This window comes from Oncorhynchus masou, chromosome 26, assembly GCF_036934945.1.
Source record: "Oncorhynchus masou masou isolate Uvic2021 chromosome 26, UVic_Omas_1.1, whole genome shotgun sequence".
Taxonomy (NCBI): Eukaryota; Metazoa; Chordata; class Actinopteri; order Salmoniformes; family Salmonidae; genus Oncorhynchus; species Oncorhynchus masou.
The window spans coordinates 9,091,760-9,111,542 of NC_088237.1; the positions used below are offsets into that span (position 1 = coordinate 9,091,760).

The following is a 19,783-nucleotide window of genomic DNA, read 5'->3' on the forward strand; positions in this document are numbered from 1 at the left end:
ATTGTCACGTGACCCTACACCACTGTTCAAAGGTGAGATTCACTGCAAGCTGAAGTCTCCTATGGAATGTGGAGACATTATGCAAAAGAATATGAGTTCCTGAAAGTAGACTGTCCAATCAGGAGCATCATAAATGACCAAAACAACTGGATATGCCACCAGGGAGACCGATTGTGGCCTCCATTGGCTCACTGACTGAAGATATTTCTGCTTTTGTAGATTTCTTTCGAAAACCCTGCATATGTACGCAATTCTATGGACGTGATTAACACTCTCAAGACAATGCACAATATCAATGGGGAGAGATGCTTCTGGCTTGCTTTTACGCGGAGACAGCTTCCAACCTACACCCCTAAAAAAGAGGGTTCCACCCTACATCCCCATTTGCCAATACAGTCGCATATGTAGGATTCGCAGTACATAGAGTGACTATGTCAAATAAACCGACCATCTGGATGAGCGTTTCAGACAGCGGGGTTACCCAGAGGAATGGCTTCACGACGCAAGGGAATGTTATAAAAATATGACCGGGGATGACAGCCTCACGCCCAAACCTCTCGCCCTCCTGACCAACGCATTCAATGCTTCCTTCAGTACTCCCCACTTAGTAGTGGAATGGGCTACAAATAAAATGCAAATTAATTACTTAAAAATCATACAATGTGATTTTCTGGATTTTTGTTTTAGACTCAGTCTCTCACTGTTGAAGTGTACCTATGATAAAAATTACAGACCTCTACATGCTTTGTAAGTAGGAAACACTGGCGATTTTGCAGGTTATCAAATACTTGTTCTCCCCACTATATGATTTTAAGGATTTGCGTATGACCACAAACTTTTCAATAAAAGGTCCCCAACGCACACACATCCCTGGGTCGCTCGTCTTTTCAGCGACTGAAATGAGCTGCAACAAACACTCAAACTGGACAGTGAAAGAACTCTTCATTCAAAGACTCAAATCATGGACACTCTTACTGACAGTTGTGGCTGCTTTGCGTGATGTATTGTTCGCTCCCTTCTTGCCCTTTGTGCTGTTATCTGTGCCCAATAATGTTTGCACCCTGTTTTGTGCTGTTACCATGTTGTGCTGATACCATGTTGTGCTGCTGCCATGTTGTGTCGCTACCATTTTGTTGTCATCTTGTGTTGCTACCATGCAGTGCTGTTGTCTTAGGTCTCTCTTTATGTAGTGTTGTGTTGTCTCTCTTGTCGTGATGTGTTTTGTCCTATATTTTTATTTAATTTGTTTTTGTTTTTAATCCCCCGTCCCCACGAAAGACCTTTTGCCTTTTGGTAAGCCTTCATTGTAAATTAGAATTTGCTCTTAACTGACTTGCCTAGTTAAATAAAGGTTAAATAAAATACAAATTAAGTAGAGTTACATTTCCTTGTGACAGGTCATCATAGCATGGCCAGAGATTAAAACGACAAACTGTGATTTATCACTCTTGTTGCTCTGCCTTGGCTTTCAGACCTGCTGTGAGGAAGATTGCTAGTGTGGTCGGTCGGTGGCTGGCTGTGGATCATATCTACGTGGATTGATTTCATACATGGTGGCTGGTCACTAAGTATGACTCACTGGTCCAAATCTCAGCTCCCTATCTCTGAGTGTATGTGCTCCTCTAGCTGGGTGAGTGCTGTGTCCACCAGCCACAGCAAAGACACCGCATTAAGCCCAGCACTCAAGCCGTAACGCTTGAGGTGAAATTGCATGATTGAGTTTCTCTCTCCCCCTTGTAGATAACAGACAATGATCATTTCACATGTAATGGTCATTTCCTGTGTTGTGTAATATGGCAGGGTCTTCTGTGGCTTTTGATGAGGGAATCGACCAACATTCCGTGTCGCTCTCAGTGACATGGATAAATAGATTTGATCTATGTCATTTGGGCTGAAATGATTTAACTCTGATTGCGACTAGTGTTCTCAGTTTTGTACGTAGGGCAAATATGGCACACGCATCATATAGTAAAGTATCACACTGCGTATCATTTAGTATCATCATATGGAACATGTTTTATTATTTTTCCATTGACAACAAAGAGAGTTGTTTACATTTGTCACATTCACAGCACTTTCGTCAAAATAGGTCGTAGTATAACTTTACAAATGACATCATCTTAAATAGTTCCTTCCACAATGTTGGCCCTGAAGTCTGTCATTTGTCCCTTCTTGTGGCGTAAATGTTCAGAATAGTATCTGCAGGCAATGTCTGTAATCCACAAGATAGAAAATGGAGTGTTTTTTTTGCATTTTTGATTTAACTATGTTTGCTGTATAATTGAAGTTCCTCTTGAGCCACCCTATGTCCCTAAAGTCTCCCAAATCCTCAGGATAAATGGAGACAAAGTCAATTCTAAAGAAAATGAAATGCAATACCAATACAGAAAACCTGCACATTATTAAATCAAAACTGAGAACCGTACATAACATCAACATTTCATTCTGAGAGAGATCAAAACTCACATATCAAATAGTTAGATGTTCTTAAGTGTGCACATTGTTCACATATTTTATGCCTTTGGGCTATGATATTAACAGTATTCACCATCTTCTGTAACCAAGCAATATTTTGCACAGTATCAACTTCAATGTAGAAACATCAGATACAGTGAGCCACTGTCGTTCAGTTCACAATATGTCAACTAAGGCATCAGTCAAATCCTGTCATGTTGTCCCCCTGTATTGTTCATCCATTTTGACAACCTCACGTTCTGCCAGCACTTAAATCCAGGAAAACCCCTTTGAGTAAAGAAGTCAGTCTCACATCCAGCAACTGAGGAGTTTTGTGAAAGATCATTTCATTCAGGTCTCATGGCCGAGAGCAACATTCTAGAATTCAGGTCACAGGGTGAACCATAAAGATAATTGTTGTTCTATCTCAATGAACAGTTTGTCAAAGAGATCTCAGAACTCAGGTCTCATGCTCGACAGCAGAGAAGTTTGTGAAAGACATTTCGGAACTCTGCATTGAAGGCAGTGTAAATGATGGGGTTGACAGCACTGTTGACGTAGCCCAGCCACGTTACCACGGAGATCAGAGTGGGGCTGATTTTGCAGGACACGCACAGCACGTTGGTCACATGTACCACAAAGAAAGGCGTCCAACAGGCTAGGAACACACCTGGTATAGGTGAGAAGAGGGCGGAAGAGGAGGGGAGGAGACGGAGGGGAGGGGAGGAGAAGAAGAGGGGGGAGGAAGAGGGAAAAGGTGAAACAGTCAGTATTTTCAATGAATCAATACATGGCAAGGGATACAAAACTACAGTATATTACCATAATGTGAGATGGTAAACATCAATGTGCTATGACATTGACAGTGACAGACACTGCTTATAGAGGTTGTGTTTGATACAAGTATGTTGGTATAACGTGAGATGGTAAATATCATGTGACGTCCCATTGAGGGAAAGCTGTCTATGACAGTCAGACTGTAGCTCACTGCATATAAATTTACTGGATTTGTATTTTCTGTGTGCAGGTGTGTAGAACAGATGCATGTGGCATGAAAAAGTGTTTGCACAGATCATGTGAACCATGGTAGAAGATTGCAATCAAGTGGCTGTTTCCGAGGAGATAGCGTCCTCCTCTTGTACTGCGAGCTGCATTACCATAATGTACGAGGCCTTACAGACACTTACATCACGTGTTAACTCTATATTTGGTCGCAAGCTCACTAGCTGGTAACACATCGTCACCTTTCCAGTCAAGTTAGTCAGCTCTGCCTGTACACATGGCCTGTGCCAGTCATGGTGTGAGCGACTTGCTCCGAGTAGATGTGCGTAGATGTACGTAGACAACGGGTGTGTGTATGTCATATTTTCCACTCATTCAGCTCGTGCCAACACTCACACCTGTTCACGCACACACACATATGGTATGACACAGCTTAGATCCACAACACATAGACTACGGACTCTATTTCTCCCTGCTTTTTCTGTTCAGACACAGCGGGAGTTGGTTTGTCAGTGGATAGATGCGGTCCTGCATTAGTACAGTATGCAAACAGGCCCAGCATTGTGGGAAGAGACTATACTGTGGAGGGTGGTATTATTCATTCCTCTATTTTTCACAACAACACTAGCATAGTGCTCAACACATCCTGCTAAATCTGTGAAGCAACAACACTAGCGTAGTGCTCAACACATCCTGCTAAATCTGTGGAGCAACAACACTAGCATAGTGCTCAACACATCCTGCTAAATCTGTGAAGCAACAACACTAGCGTAGTGCTCAACACATCCTGCTAAATCTGCGGAGCAACAACACTAGCATAGTGCTCAACACATCCTGCTAAATCTGCGGAGCAACAACACTAGCATAGTGCTCAACACATCCTGCTAAATCTGTGGAACAACAACACCGTCTAACACCATCGTCTCCCCAGTGTCTTCAGAAAGTATTCACACCCCTTGACTTATTCCACAATTGTCGTGCTACAGCCACATTTTGTCGTTCTACAGCCATTCTAGGTAAGTTGTTTTGATACGCGTCTCACCGGATAGACTCAAGATAACTAACATACTGCTTTATGACCTTCCACTGTGGTGCATACTATGACATCTCCCCCTTTAACTTGAACACATTTGCCTTTTAACACCTTCTACAAATGAGTGTAACCATAATAAAAGCAACCGCACTTCAGAATAGCAGTACACAGAAACAATGTTACCGAAAAGGTTTTGAAAGAACAACAAAGCAAGCAACATTTCACATGTACCCCTCCAAAAAAATGTATATTGATCTGTAGTGTCTCTTTTCAATGTCTCTTGGTTCCTATAGTTGTTCTTTACAGGTCCAGTCTGACAACGGGTTTGCAAACCCTTCCAGACTTGGTAAGTAAAAGTCCTTGACAAGCAGTCTTTGTGCTGTCACTCGAGTTCAGTGAAACAGTCTCTTGCTGACCATTGTCTGGCAGTAGACTATTTTCTCTTCTTTCAGGAGAAGAAGGCGTTAAACCTTTAGTTGGGGTAGGCACTGCCTGGTGGTGGCGACAGCTGCGTCGTAATTTTTTTCTTTTCTGCATCTCTACGACGTAAACCTGGGTGTGGTTCTTTCCCCTGTTACCCATGCAGGTGTCGTCTACTCGTTTCGGTGAGCACTGTTTCTCCTGGCAGTAGCAACTGTAATGGTCTCGCCCTGTGATGGCTGGTTGTAGTAGAAGGCTTGTTTCCTCTTTTCTACGGCGTCCTGATGTGTTTTTGTTGGGCCACTTAGGTTGGAGGTTTGTCTCCAACGTTGGGAGTTTCATTCAGATTTCTCTACCCATGAGGAGCTCTGCTGGGCTTGCTCCCGTTGTCGTGCATTGGGTTTGATCTGTGGCACATGAGACCAACCAGTGGGTCTTTCTGCTTCAGAATCCTCGTCACTGTCTACACTGCCCTTTCGGCGTGACCGTTACCCTGAGGGTTGTGCGCGCTGGAAGTAATGTGCTTAACCTCAAGCTGCTTTGCCATTTCTTGGAACTCGGAACTAGGGAATTGGGGCCCCATTGTCACTAATGACCTCATCCGCAAATCCCATACCTTGAAAAGGTTCCATTCAGCTGCAGGGCGACCTGTGTACTGTGGTGGTAGGCATGTGTAGTATCTCAATGAATCTGGAGTCATAGTCAGATATAATATATACAAATCAGATGGTTTTGTTTGTTATGCTCACATAGATCCAGAGCAATTATTTTCCATGGCCTGTCAGGGACCAGCGTTGAGATGAGTGGCTCACTTTGCTGTTCCTTTCGAAGCTCACAACGAGACTGACATAAACTTTATCTTTAGCTCTGATGAGATACTGAGGCGTTGGCCCTCTCTCTGGGTTTAGTCAGACCTTGATGTCCGTTGTGTATTCTATCAAGATTGCCTGTCCGCTCTGTCTGCGGTACTAGTATGCGATTCCCTCTTGTGACCACACAATTCTACTCTTTCACTTTTCGCTGAATAAAAATCTCGGACTGCGACTGGGGTTTTACTCACATGTTCAGGCCAGTCTTGACCTGATGTACTCGATCACTGTCTGTAGTTTACCATCTGCTGCAGTGGCAACTCTGATGCTCTCCGTTCTTCTGTCTGTGTAAAAGGTATGTTGTTGATTACGGCCGCGATGGAACACTCCACGTCCGTGTGTGTGTGTCAGTTTCCTCTTCCTCGAGTGTCAACGGACTCCTTGACAAGAGTGTCCGCCACGACCCACGTTTTGCCTGGCGCGTACTCCCGCCGTGGGTTAGAACCTCATGAGCTGTAGGAGTAGTCTCTGGCACCGTAAAGCCACATCATCCAAGTCTTCGCTGTTCATTGGTGGGACCAAGGGCTTGGGGTCACTGGCTTGAAAACCTCCAGGCCATATAGATATTTCTCGAATTGTCTCGAACGTCAGGACTGGGGAAGTCGTTAGAAGTACTTTGAGGCGCTGGGACGCCGCCTGCTGTGCGTGATCCCACTCCCACGCCCAAAGCCATGAGTTAAACAGCCATCACTAACACAGAGAGGCTGCTGCCTACATACAGATTCGAATCATTGGCCACTTTAATAAATGGATCACTAGTCATTTTACATAATGCCACTTTAATAATGTTTACATATCTTACATTACTCATCTCATATGTATATACTGTATTTTATACCATCTATTGCATCTTGTGCCACTCGGCCATTGCTCATCCATATATTTATATGTACATATTCTTATTCCATCCCTTTAGATTTGTGTGTATGAGGTAGTTGTTGTGGAATTGTTAGATTACTTGTTAGATATTACTGCGCTGTCGGAACTAGAAGCACAAGCATTTCACTACACTCGCATTAACATCTGCTAACCATGTGTATGTGACCAATAAAATTTGATTTGACCTCAGGAGCTCATGCAGTGGTTGACCCACTGTGGAAAGGTTGGGGATGTACTTCCCTAGTTATTTAACCATCCCAAGAACTCTCTTCAGCTCCTGCAAGTTCTCTGGTGGGTAAAGTTGCCTGATGGCTTCGACTCCTGATGAGTCAATGAGGTGTCCCAGGAAGCGTGGCTTTGTTTGCCTGAGGACTCACTTTTCTCTGTTCAACTTTAGTCCGGTTGCCTCAATCTTCTGCAGGACCCTTTTTAGTCACTCGTTGTGCTCCTCTATAGTATTAGCATATACCAAAATGTCATCCATAAAAACGGGGGCTGTCATAAGGCCTTGCAATGTCTCCATTTTGTTTTGGAAGATTTCTGGAGGGCTCGAGATCCCAAACGGCAGACGGCAGAAACAGTACCTGTCAAATTGTGCAATAAAGGTTGTCAACTTTCTGCTGTCACAGTGTAGGGGTATTTGCCAAAAGCCACTTGCCGGATCCCTTTGTTGAGAATACTCTGGCTCCGCTCAGCTTTGCTGAGGTGGTAGGATGAACTGTTCCCTTTTCACTGCTTCAGTAAGCCTTTTCAAACCCACACATATTGTTCCCTTTTTCTTCAGGACAGGCACCATGGGTCCACACCAATCTGTTAGCTGCATCGCCTTCTCCACAATGTCATGTTCCTCCATTCTGCACAGCTCCTCTTTCACCTTCTGCATCTTGGGATCCTGTGCGCTGTGTGCACTGCATATGGCTGTGTGTTCTCTTTCAGTTGTATTTTCATTGGCTGTGTTGAGCCACGTTCTCCAAATGCGTCACAAGCGTCATTCGATGCGTTTCACCTCGGCTGCTGTTGACCGGCTGAGTTAGTTGTTCACACTCTGTCTGCAGTGTTTTCTCTGGAATGAGCATATCAAATGTCTCTTCATGCATTTACACTAGGTTAAGGGGGGATACCTAGTCAGTCGTATAACTGAATGCGTCTTCCACATTTAACCCAAACCCTCGGAATCAGAAAGGTGCGGTGGGCTGCCATAATCAACATCCACAGCACCCGGTGAACAGTGGGTTAACTGCCTTGCTCAGTGGCAGAATGACAGATTTTTTTTACCTTGTCAGCTCGGGATTCAATCCAGCAACCTTTCGGTTACTGGCCCAATGCTCTGACAACTAGGCTACCTGCCGCCCCACGAGCATCTGCTCAAGTGTCAATTAAACATCTTACAGGTGTTGCACCAATGAGAAATTGCACTGCCCATTGGTCATCACTCCTATCGGCATTGCTAACGGATCTGAAAACAATAAATTCACCAACTGATTTTGTGTGACACATTCTTTCCCAATGCCTTGTTTACTGACACTTGTTGCATGTCCAGTTGAAAGCTGGACATCTTTCCTGCTCTTTATGTTACATTTTCCCACACCTGCGGCATTTTCCTTCTGCACTCTCCGTGTCCTTTGAATCTCTGTTCTCATTGCGCTGTTTTGCAATCTTCTTGTGCCCCCGTGCAATCTCCTGCACATAGCACGCGGCTTCTCCCTGCTGGCTTACTTGCGTGCTATCTTTCTCTGACTGACGGACTGTAGTTGCTAACGTGAGATCTGCCATCAACTGCAGTGTAGGACACAGTCCTTTGTCCAGTATGCCCACAACACTTTGGTTCTGAATATGCTGATCTCTATTCGCATCAACGTCACAATGCTCTGAGAGCTCGCTAAGGGCTCTGATGAATGTCTCTGCCTTTTCCCCCAGGTCGCTGTACTCGTTGATAAAAACAGGCACGCTCGTGAATAACACTCCGTTTGAGAAAACAGTTTTCAGAGGATGAGAAAGTCTGCTTTCTCATCCTTTGATGCAAAGGTGAGCGATTAGAAAATGTTCTCTGCCTCGCTGCCCATGGCATGAGGGAACTGACCTGTACTTTTGATCTCTCTGATCCAACTTGGTCCACGGTTTTGAATCTCATCAAAACGTTGTTTCCAATCCATCCATTCTGTCGGTTTATCAAAGCTAAAGTTTTGCGGTGGGTCAAACTTCGCCATAGCCCACTATCTTAGTAGAACGTGAGCCTGTCCTCCTACCTCTGACACCATATAATATAACGTGAATGTCTAGTCAGAGGAGTACCTTTTCAGGGAAGTAGTTTTAATTCCCGTCTCAAGAGAATGCCTCAATATAGCCTTAAACTCTGCTTTATAACATCCCATATACTATGAAATCATCTACACACAATACCCCGTAATGACAAAGTGAGAAGATGCGTTCAACAAATTAAGACAACAAATTCTTTGAGAGTAGGAGTCCTCTAGCTGAAATGGATTGACGTACACTGAACAGGAGCTTGAGAAGCTGGATATACTGTATACTCAGAGAACCAGTACAGGCACTGATTACCAAAACAGCAACAATCACAAACAGCCATGCGCTTTAATCCTAGTTGATGTGTCAACAATCAGGAACCCCTCATTTCCATGTCCCCCCATGTTTATGGAATGAATACTTTTTAAGCTCACCGCAACCCCCTGTTTTCTTGCACCAACGATGCTAAATTAGCTTTGTTGGTATGATTTGTGTAAACCTTGGAAGACACACACACACACACACACACACACACACACACACACACACACACACACACACACACACACACACACACACACACACACACACACACACACACACACACACACACGTACACATACCTACCAACTACAACAGGAAGAACCTTCATGGCCTTGCGCTCCCTCCCACTCACTCTGCTACTCTTGCTGTTACGGCGCCCCCTCTTATTAGCCTTAGCGTGGGCCAGCCCATTCTCCTTCAGGCTCTTCCCCTGCCTAAGTGGCCTCTCCGTGGGGTCCGCGTCCGAAACGCTGTCCATCTGGGTAGTCATGGGGTCGCTCTCCGCCACGCCTGCCCCCAAACCATCCTGCTGCTTGTCCTCCACCCCCAGGGTCGCTGTAGGTGACGCCATCGATACAGCCGACGGTGACATCGGGCTGAGAGCTGTGGGCATGAGGTACACCATCTTCTCCTTGGCACCCGCCCTGACCCCTGCGTTCTCCCTCTGCAGGGCGGAGCTGAGGCGCAGGGACAGGCTCCGTTTTCCTCCCCTCGTCAGCTGGGAGCGGCTCCTGCCTGAGCTCCAGCGTCTCAACCCCCGGAACATCCAGTAGTACAGGAAGAGCATGACAGGGCAAGGCACAAAGAAGGAGCACACGGAGGAGTAGACCACGAAGCTGTCGTTCTCCAGCTTGCACACGGTGGGGTCGCGACCCGGCACCTGGTTGAGGCCGAAGATGACGGGACTGGCGACGCCCAGGGAGAGAACCCAGGTGGCTGTAATGAGGACCAGCTGCCGCAAGCTGAACTGGTTCCTGTTATACTTCAGTGGCACCACCACCGCTATGTACCTGCAGGGACACACACATCAAGGGATAAAATATATTTCAAATACATAGAGCACACCTGTTGTACTTTAGGGGCACTGCTGCCACCATGGCTATGTACCTGCAGGGACACAGATCAAAGTAAATAACATAGTCTACATTTACAATACATAAATACATCAATTTAACATGGAGGACTTCAAACAGGCCAATACAGTAGGGAAATACTCAGAGGACATAGTGTCTGTTTTGGAAGCATTTGAAAAACCTGAAAGTTGTTCAAAGCTGTTCTGTGATCCTCCTTCAAAGTAAACTTAGATGTGGAGGCACTAGAATGCCACAGATAAAGTTACAATAATATTCACCTTCATTCATAACTCCACTCAACTCCACCCTCCACAACCTGGCTCTACCCTACTTCTCCTGTCTAATAAATCCAATGAATCTCAATCTATTGATTAGATACCATGTTGAATGAATTACATTGTGAAATCTAACAACACCACAATGCTATAGAACCTGTCAGCCTCAGGAGCCACACAACGCTAGGGATATAACATTTAACTAGCAGGAAGTGTGTGCTGTGTGGAACCTATTGAATGCTTATCTTATATTTTACAGTTGGTTTGTTCTTGCTTTGCCTTAGAAACTCTTGGAGCCCTTAGATGTTGTTTTGGGTAGAGTCCCCTGGGTGGTTGGCGTGAGTTTGCTTCTCGCTGTGTTAAGTAATTAGTGGGCCTTGATGATTGGGTCGATGAGGGGGTTCCAGAGCTATGGTTCCATTAGCCTCCTATAGACCACAGCCATCAGTTAGCATTCACTGTGTGATGTCTGCTAATGGTCTAGCTACGCTCTTCTCACAGACTGGCAGAATGATTTGGGGGATTACTGTGAGTGACAGGGCTTTCTACAGACATTAGGAAGAAATATTGAACTTACAAGTTGAAGATATTGTTTTTGGTGTTTTTAATCTCTGTGTTGCTTTCATAAGTGGGAATAAAGAATACACACAAGGGCTCCGTATTTCTTGAATAAATCTTTTTGAAGAAAAGCTTATGTTATCAATCTTTTCCTTGTTCGACCAATAACTCAGAGATATTGCAGTAGTTCTTTGGAATTTTTTGTTAACTCATCAATCGTACTGGAGACACGTCATTTCAAAATGGATAATTGGGTAATATTTGGTTGACATGTTGATCAAAGACATTTACAACCCATATTCACCCACTCAAAAAGAGGGCCAAGAGTAGTTGAATATCCATTGTGTTATCACGATGCTTTCAACCATCTAAAGGCACAAACAAATTCCAATGTCAAACAATGTTTCATTTGTGGTTTATTTATAGAAAAGATTACTGTGTTATCACTGTGCTTCATCTAATAGTGTAACCAAATTACCTGGATTGCATTTGAGATTACATTATAAGTACATGGTGCGGTCTCCCGGATGGCACAGTGGTTAAGGGCGCTGTGCCATCAGAGACTTTGGGTTCGCGCCCAGGCTCTGTCGTAACCGGCCGCGACCGGGAGGTCCGTGGGGCGACGCACAATTGGCCTAGCGTCGTCCGGGTTAGAGAGGGTTTGGCAGGTAGGCATGTCCTTGTCTCATCACGCACCTGTGGCTGGCCGGGCGCAGTGCACGCTAACCAAGGTTGCCTCCGACACATTGGTGCTTCCGGGTTGGATGCACGGTGTGTAAAGAAGCAGTGCGACTTGGTTGGGTTGTGACTTTCAACCTTCGTCTCTCCCGTACGGGAGTTGTAGCGATGAGACAAGATAGTAGCTACTAAAACAGTTGGATCCCATGAAATTGGGGAGAAAAGTGGGTAAAAAAAAGGACATGGTGCAAGTGATCAATGGTGTTCAAGATTCTGCACAGATAATTACAGAACTTGTGATGATCTCTACAGACCTGCGACGAGCTATTCATGACATTTTAATGATTACGTGAGAATACATTCATAGTTACTGTATCCTCAACGTGTGTGTTACATTCGTTTGTGAGATAGCCTGAACTTTAGACTATTTACTGTATTACAAAAGTAGTATCGAATTGTGTTTGGTTGTCAAATATCAACATGATCTTCTGCTTGGATAGTTCTATTTGTGCCACTAACTCTGGCTTTAATTCCAGTTTGTCTATGTTAAATAATAGAACTAGATCAAATCAAACTTTAAAAACACTTTAAATCAAGTTTCACTTTGATTTAGTTTGAGATGAATATGTGAATCCAACGTATCAATTGTTAATTTGTAGACAAACTGGAATTAAAGGCAGACTAAGTCAGCCATACAAATGGAACTATCCAAGCAGAAGATGCATCTCCTTCAAATGTTGATATTTGGTTGTGCTGACAACCACAGCAAATACACAATTCAACATCACTAAATATCATTAAATTAGAAATCAACCAGTGCTTGAAACCCTAGCCCTATTGTATTGTCTATTTTTTGTTGAATTCTGGGTTGAAATAAAACAATAGCTGTGGATGACTTTGCAAATCCTATAGCTTATAGGCCTAAATAACATAATTTATGATATATGAGTGTTAAGAGTATGGTCACATTTTATTTACTCTGCTAAACCTACCCTTTTCTACTGACTTCGGTAGCAGCAGTGAATCTATTTAGTTTTTAGTTTTAAGTGGAGATATCTCATCAATCATTCTCACGATAGCACATTGGTAATAGTCAGTACCAAATATCAAAGTTATAGGGCTTGGTTAAAAACCCTGGATGAGACACCAAAGGTTTTTTATTTTTTTTATTTAACCTTTATTTAACCAGGTAGGCTAGTTGAGAACAAGTTCTCATTTACAACTGCGACCTGGCCAAGATAAAGCAAAGTCGTGCAACACAAACAACAACACAGAATTACACATGGAATAAACAAACATACAATCAATAATACAATAGAAAGGTCCATATACAGCGTGTGCAAATGAGGTAGGATAAGGGTGGTAAGGCAGTAAATAGGCCATAGTGGCGAAATAATTACAATATAGCAATTAAACACTGGAGTGATAGATGTGCAGAAGATGAATGTGCAAGTAGAGATACTGGAGTGCAACGGAGCAAAATAAATAAAATAAATAACAGTATGGGGATGAGGTAGTTGGATGGGGTATTTACAGATGGGCTATGTACAGGTGCAGTGATCTGTGAGGTTCTCTGTGAGCTGCTTAACGTTATGAGTCTCTAGCTTCATTGATTTATTTTTGCAATTCGTTCCAGCCATTGGCAGCAGAGAACTGGAAGGAAAGGCGGCCAAAGGAGAAATTGGCCTTGGGGGTGACCAGTGAAATATACCTGCTGGAGCGCGTGCTATGGGTGGGTTCTGCTATGGTGACCAGTGAGCTAACTGTAACTGGGTAACTGTAGATAGATCAGTTCTCCAGTAGGAGGTGCTACCCAGCCTATTGTTTAAAAAATTCGGACAGCAGATATAACACTGAAGATCTGACATTGTTTTAGAGATACAAATTCAATTCATTATATACAGGATATCCCTATGTTGACAAGCTGGTTACCATGATGACATAATCCTGTGGTAGAAATGTAGTCCTCAGAACAACAGTTAATTACTTTTTTCAAATCCAATGTATTTTCCACGTATATTCCACATCACAATATGTTGACAAATTATATTGAAACAACGTTGATTCAACCAATTTGTGCCCTGTGGGTGGACATGTGTCGTTACTAGGTTTCAGAGTCCAGTGTACCGTAACTAGACAGGTCAGAGAGGGTATTGTGGTATTGAAAACTAGTGTGAACTGACAGCCATGTGTTACCACAGTGCCCAGGTGAAGTTGAGACAGAAGGACTCACCTGTCCACGCTGATGGCACATAGGTTGAGGATGGAGGCGGTGCACAGCATGACGTCCATGGTCATCAGAGCATCACAGATGTATGTGCTCAGGGTCCAGGTACCACCCAGGAACTGAGAAACACAGCAACAACGACAACAACACCAACAACAGGTTGTCAGTCCTGTCGGGAATGGACTTTAAACTACGAAGAGACAGACAGGGCAGGTAAATTGGACAAAACTGCAGTATATGTTTCTTCAATATACATATATATTTAAAAATGTTTAACCTTTATTTTACTAGGCAAGTCAGTTAAGAACAAATTCTTGTTTTCAATAGGAACGGTGGGTTAACTGCCTTGTTCAGGGGCAGAACGACAGATTTTTACCTGGTCAGCTCGGGGATTCAATCTAGCAACCTTTCGATTACTTGTCCAATGTTCTAACCACTAGGCTACCTGACGCCCAATTTAAGAGGTCATGGAGGGAAGGTCAACTTACACGCAGGTACGCATGCACACTCGCACGCACACACACACACACACACACACACACACACACACACACACACACACACACACACACACACACACACACACACACACACACACACACACACACACACACACACACACACACACACACACACACACACACACACACACACACACACACACACACACACACACACAGACACACATACTAACACACTCTCCACTCCTCCCTCACCTCAGAGTAGACGTAGAGGGGCAGCACCAGTACAGCCAGCAGTAGGTCGGCCACAGACAGGCTGATGATGAAGTAGTTGGTGGCAGTCTTCAGGGAGCGCTCAGTGAGCACGCTCAGACACACAAGTACGTTGCCCAGGATGATGATCAGGATGAGTGGCACACCCAGCACCAGGGCAAAGTAGTTGTAATCATACTCTTTCCTCTGGCCCAGGACCACCAGCCCCCTCTCAGTCAGACCCTCTGGGGTGGCATTGCTGCTGGGTGATGTCGTCACATTGACCATGTCGATGATGGAGGCCCCGGGCTGCACTGTCGCTCTGAAGTTAACATCTAGGGAGGAGGCGAGAGGAGAGTGTTTGCTGTGGTGTGTATGTGCCTTCAGTAAGTATTCACACCCCTTGACTTTTGTACGTTTTGTTGTGTTACAAAGTGGGATAAAAATGGATTTAATTGTATTTCTTATCATTGATCTATACAAAATACTCTGTAATGTCAAAGTGGAAGAAAAATGTGAACATTTATTAAACATTTATGAAAAATAAAATACTAATACTCAATAAAATAAGTATTCAACCCCCTGAGTCAATACATGTTAGAATCATCATTGTCAGCGATTATAGCTGTGAGTCTTTTTGGGTAAGTCTCTAAGAGCTTTTCACACCTGAGTTGTACAATATTTTCCCATGATATATATATATTTTTATTCTTTAAGCTCTGTCAAGATGGTTGTTGATCATTTCTAGACAGCCATTTTCAAGTCTTGTTATAGATTTTCAAGCCGAATTAAGTCAAAACTGTAACTAGGCCACACAGGAACATTCAATGTCATCTTGGTTAGCAACTCCTGTGTAGATTTGGCCTTGTGATTCAGGTTATTGTCTTGCTGAAAGGTGAATTCCTCTTCCAGTGTCTGTTGGAAAGCAGACTGCTATATTACATGTATTTTTATCCCAAAAAACTCCCTAGTCCTTGCCAATGACAAGCATACCCATAACATGATGCAGCCCACCACCATGCACAAAATATTAAAACTCCTGTTGTGTTGGATTTACCCCAATATTTCTGAAGTGCATTTTTTCACACAGGACGCATGTTTTGGAATATTTGTTATTCTGTACGCCTTCCTTCTTTTCACTCTGTCATTTAGGTTAGTGTTGTGGCGTAAGTACAGTGTTGATGTCCATCCTCAGTTCTCACAACCAATAAACTCTGTAACTGCTTTAAATCACCATTGGCCTTCCAGGAAGGACGCCGGTATCAGATCAACTCAAAATCAAATCAAATTGTATTTGTCACATGTTTTATTTTTATTTTATTTCACCTTTATTTAACCAGGTAGGCAAGTTGAGAACAAGTTCTCATTTACAATTGCGACCTGGCCAAGATAAAGCAAAGCAGTTCGACACATACAACGACACAGAGTTACACATGGAGTAAAACAAACTTACAGTCAATAATACAGTATAAACAAGTCTATATACGATGTGAGCAAATGAGGTGAGATAAGGAGGTAAAGGCAAAAAAAGGCCATGGTGGCAAAGTAAATACAATATAGCAAGTAAAACACTGGAATGGTAGATTTGCAGTGGAAGAATGTGCAAAGTAGAAATAAAAATAATGGGGTGCAAAGGAGCAAAATAAATAAATAAATAAAATACAGTAGGGAAAGAGGTAGTTGTTTGGGCTAAATTATAGGTGGGCTATGTACAGATGCAGTAATCTGTGAGCTGCTCTGACAGTTGGTGCTTAAAGCTAGTGAGGGAGATAAGTGTTTCCAGTTTCAGAGATTTTTGTAGTTCGTTCCAGTCGTTGGCAGCAGAAAACTGGAAGGAGAGGCGGCCAAAGAAAAAAATGGTTTTGGGGGTGACTAGAGAGATATACAGTGCCTTGCGAAAGTATTCGGCCCCCTTGAACTTTGCGACCTTTTGCCACATTTCAGGCTTCAAACATAAAGATATAAAACTGTATTTCTTTGTGAAGAATCAACAACAAGTGGGACACAATCATGAAGTGGAACGACATTTATTGGATATTTCAAACTTTTATAACAAATCAAAAACTGAAAAATTGGGCGTGCAAAATTATTCAGCCCCTTTACTTTCAGTGCAGCAAACTCTCTCCAGAAGTTCAGTGAGGATCTCTGAATGATCCAATGTTGACCTAAATGACTAATGAGGATAAATACAATCCACCTGTGTGTAATCAAGTCTCCGTATAAATGCACCTGCACTGTGATAGTCTCAGAGGTCCGTTAAAAGCGCAGAGAGCATCATAAAGAACAAGGAACACACCAGGCAGGTCCGAGATACTGTTGTGAAGAAGTTTAAAGCCGGATTTGGATACAAAAAGATTTCCCAAGCTTTAAACATCCCAAGGAGCATTGTGCAAGCGATAATATTGAAATGGAAGGAGTATCAGACCACTGCAAATCTACCAAGACCTGGCCGTCCCTCTAAACTTTCAGCTCATACAAGGAGAAGACTGATCAGAGATGCAGCCAAGAGGCCCATGATATCTCTGGATGAACTGCAGAGATCTACAGCTGAGGTGGGAGACTCTGTCCATAGGACAACAATCAGTCGTATATTGCACAAATCTGGCCTTTATGGAAGAGTGGCAAGAAGAAAGCCAATTTCTTAAAGATATCCATAAAAAGTGCCGTTTAAAGTTTGCCACAAGCCACCTGGGAGACACACCAAACATGTGGAAGAAGGTGCTCTGGTCAGATGAAACCAAAATTGAACTTTTTGGCAACAATGCAAAATGTTATGTTTGGCGTAAAAGCAACACAGCTCATCACCCTGAACACACCATCTCCACTGTCAAACATGGTGGTGGCAGCATCATGGTTTGGGCCTGCTTTTCTTCAGCAGGGACAGGGAATATGGTTAAAATTGATGGGAAGATGGATGGAGCCAAATACAGGACCATTCTGGAAGAAAACCTGATGGAGTCTGCAAAAGACCTGAGACTGGGACGGAGATTTGTCTTCCAACAAGACAATGATCCAAAACATAAAGCAAAATCTACAATGGAATGGTTCAAAAATAAACATATCCAGGTGTTAGAATGGCCAAGTCAAAGTCCAGACCTGAATCCAATCGAGAATCTGTGGAAATAACTGAAAACTACCCCAAGCTACTTACAGCTGTAATCGCAGCAAAAGGTGGCGCTACAAAGTATTAACTTAAGGGGGCTGAATAATTTTGCACACCCAATTTTTCAGTTTTTGATTTGTTAAAAAAGTTTGAAATATCCAATAAATGTCGTTCCACTTCATGATTGTGTCCCACTTGTTGTTGATTCTTCACAAAAAAATACAGTTTTATATCTTTATGTTTGAAGCCTGAAATGTGGCAAAAGTTCGCAAAGTTCAAGGGGGCCGAATACTTGCGCAAGGCACTGTACCTGCTGGAGCGTGTGCTACAGGTGGGAGATGCTATGGTGACCAGCGAGCTGAGATAAGGCGGGACTTTACCTAGCAGGGTCTTGTAGATGACATGGAGCCAGTGGGTTTGGCGACGAGTATGGAGCGAGGGCCAGCCAACGAGAGCGTATAGGTCGCAATGGTGGGTAGTATATGGGGCTTTGGTGACAAAACGGATTGCACTGTGATAGACTGCATCCAATTTGTTAAGTAGGGTATTGAAGGCTATTTTGTAAATGACATCGCCAATGTCGAGGATTGGTAGGATGGTCAGTTTTACAAGGGTATGTTTGGCAGCATGAGTGACGGATGCTTTGTCGCGAAATAGGAAGCCAATTCTAGATTTAACTTTGGATTGGAGATGTTTGATATGGGTCTGGAAGGAGAGTTTACAGTCTAACCAGACACCTAAGTATTTGTAGTTGTCCACATATTCTAAGTTAGAGCCATCCAGAGTAGTGATGTTGGACAGGCGGGCAGGTGCAGGTAGCAATCGGTTGAAGAGCACGCATTTAGTTTTACTTGTATTTAAGAGCAATTGGAGGCCACAGAAGGAGAGTTGTATGGCATTGAAGCTTGCCTGGAGGGTTGTTAACACAGTGTCCAAAGAAGGGCCAGAAGTATACAGAATGGTGTCGTCTGCGTAGAGGTGGATCAGAGACTCACCAGCAGCAAGAGCGACCTCATTGATGTATACAGAGAAGAGAGTCGGTCCAAGAATTGAACCCTGTGGCACCCCAATAGAGACTGCCAGAGGTCTGGACAGCAGAACCTCCGATTTGACACACTGAACTCTATCAGAGAAGTAGTTGGTGAACCAGGCGAGGCAATCATTTGAGAAACCAAGGCTGTCGAGTCTGCCGATGAGGATGTGGTGATTGACACAGTCGAAAGCCTTGGCCAGATCAATGAATACGGCTGCACAGTAATGTTTCGATGGCGGTTAAGATATCGTTTAGGACCTTGAGCGTGGCTGAGGTGCACCCATGACCAACTCTGAAACCAGATTGCATAGCAGAGAAGTTATGGTGAGAATCGAAATGGTCGGTAATCTGTTTGTTGACTTGGCTTTCGAAGACCTTAGAAAGGCATGGTAGGATAGATATAGGTCTGTAGCAGTTTGGGTCAAGAGTGTCCCCCCCTTTGAAGAGGGGGATGACCGCAGCTGCTTTCCAATCTTTGGGAATCTCAGACGATACGAAAGAGAGGTTGAACAGGCTAGTAATAGGGGTGGCAACAATTTCGGCAGATAATTTTAGAAAGAAAGGGTCCAGATTGTCTAGCCCGGCTGATTTGTAGGGGTCCAGATTTTGCAGCTCTTTCAGAACATCAACTTAGTGATGAGCTTTGAGGGTACTATGGTGTTGAACGCTGATCTGTATCTTTGTAGTGACTGGGTGTATTGGTACACCATCTAAAGTGTAATTAATAACTTCACAACTTCACCATGCTCAAAGGGATATTCAACATCTGTTTATTTTTATTTTGTTCCCATCTACCAATAGGTGCCCTTCTTTGTGAGGCATTGGAAAACCTCCCTGGACTTTGTTGTTGAATATGTGTTTTAAATTCCCTCCCCAATGAGGGACATTAGAGATAATT

At 43.6% G+C, this 19,783-nt stretch overlaps 1 protein-coding gene across 1 annotated transcript in view; it reads right to left on the minus strand.

The window, feature by feature from the left end:
* Positions 1-1,991: 1,991 nt before the first annotated feature.
* The window catches only part of LOC135514597 (D(4) dopamine receptor-like), a 56,621-nt gene continuing 38,829 nt past the window's right edge, over positions 1,992-19,783 (minus strand). Inside the window, exons 2-5 of the mRNA XM_064938023.1 lie at positions 14,753-15,084; positions 14,043-14,155; positions 9,529-10,235; positions 1,992-3,124 (exon numbers count right to left, since the gene is read on the minus strand). Of these exons, the coding sequence (XP_064794095.1) occupies positions 2,922-3,124; positions 9,529-10,235; positions 14,043-14,155; positions 14,753-15,084 (1,355 nt within the window). The 3' untranslated portion in view covers positions 1,992-2,921. The remainder of the gene's footprint in view (positions 3,125-9,528; positions 10,236-14,042; positions 14,156-14,752; positions 15,085-19,783) is intronic.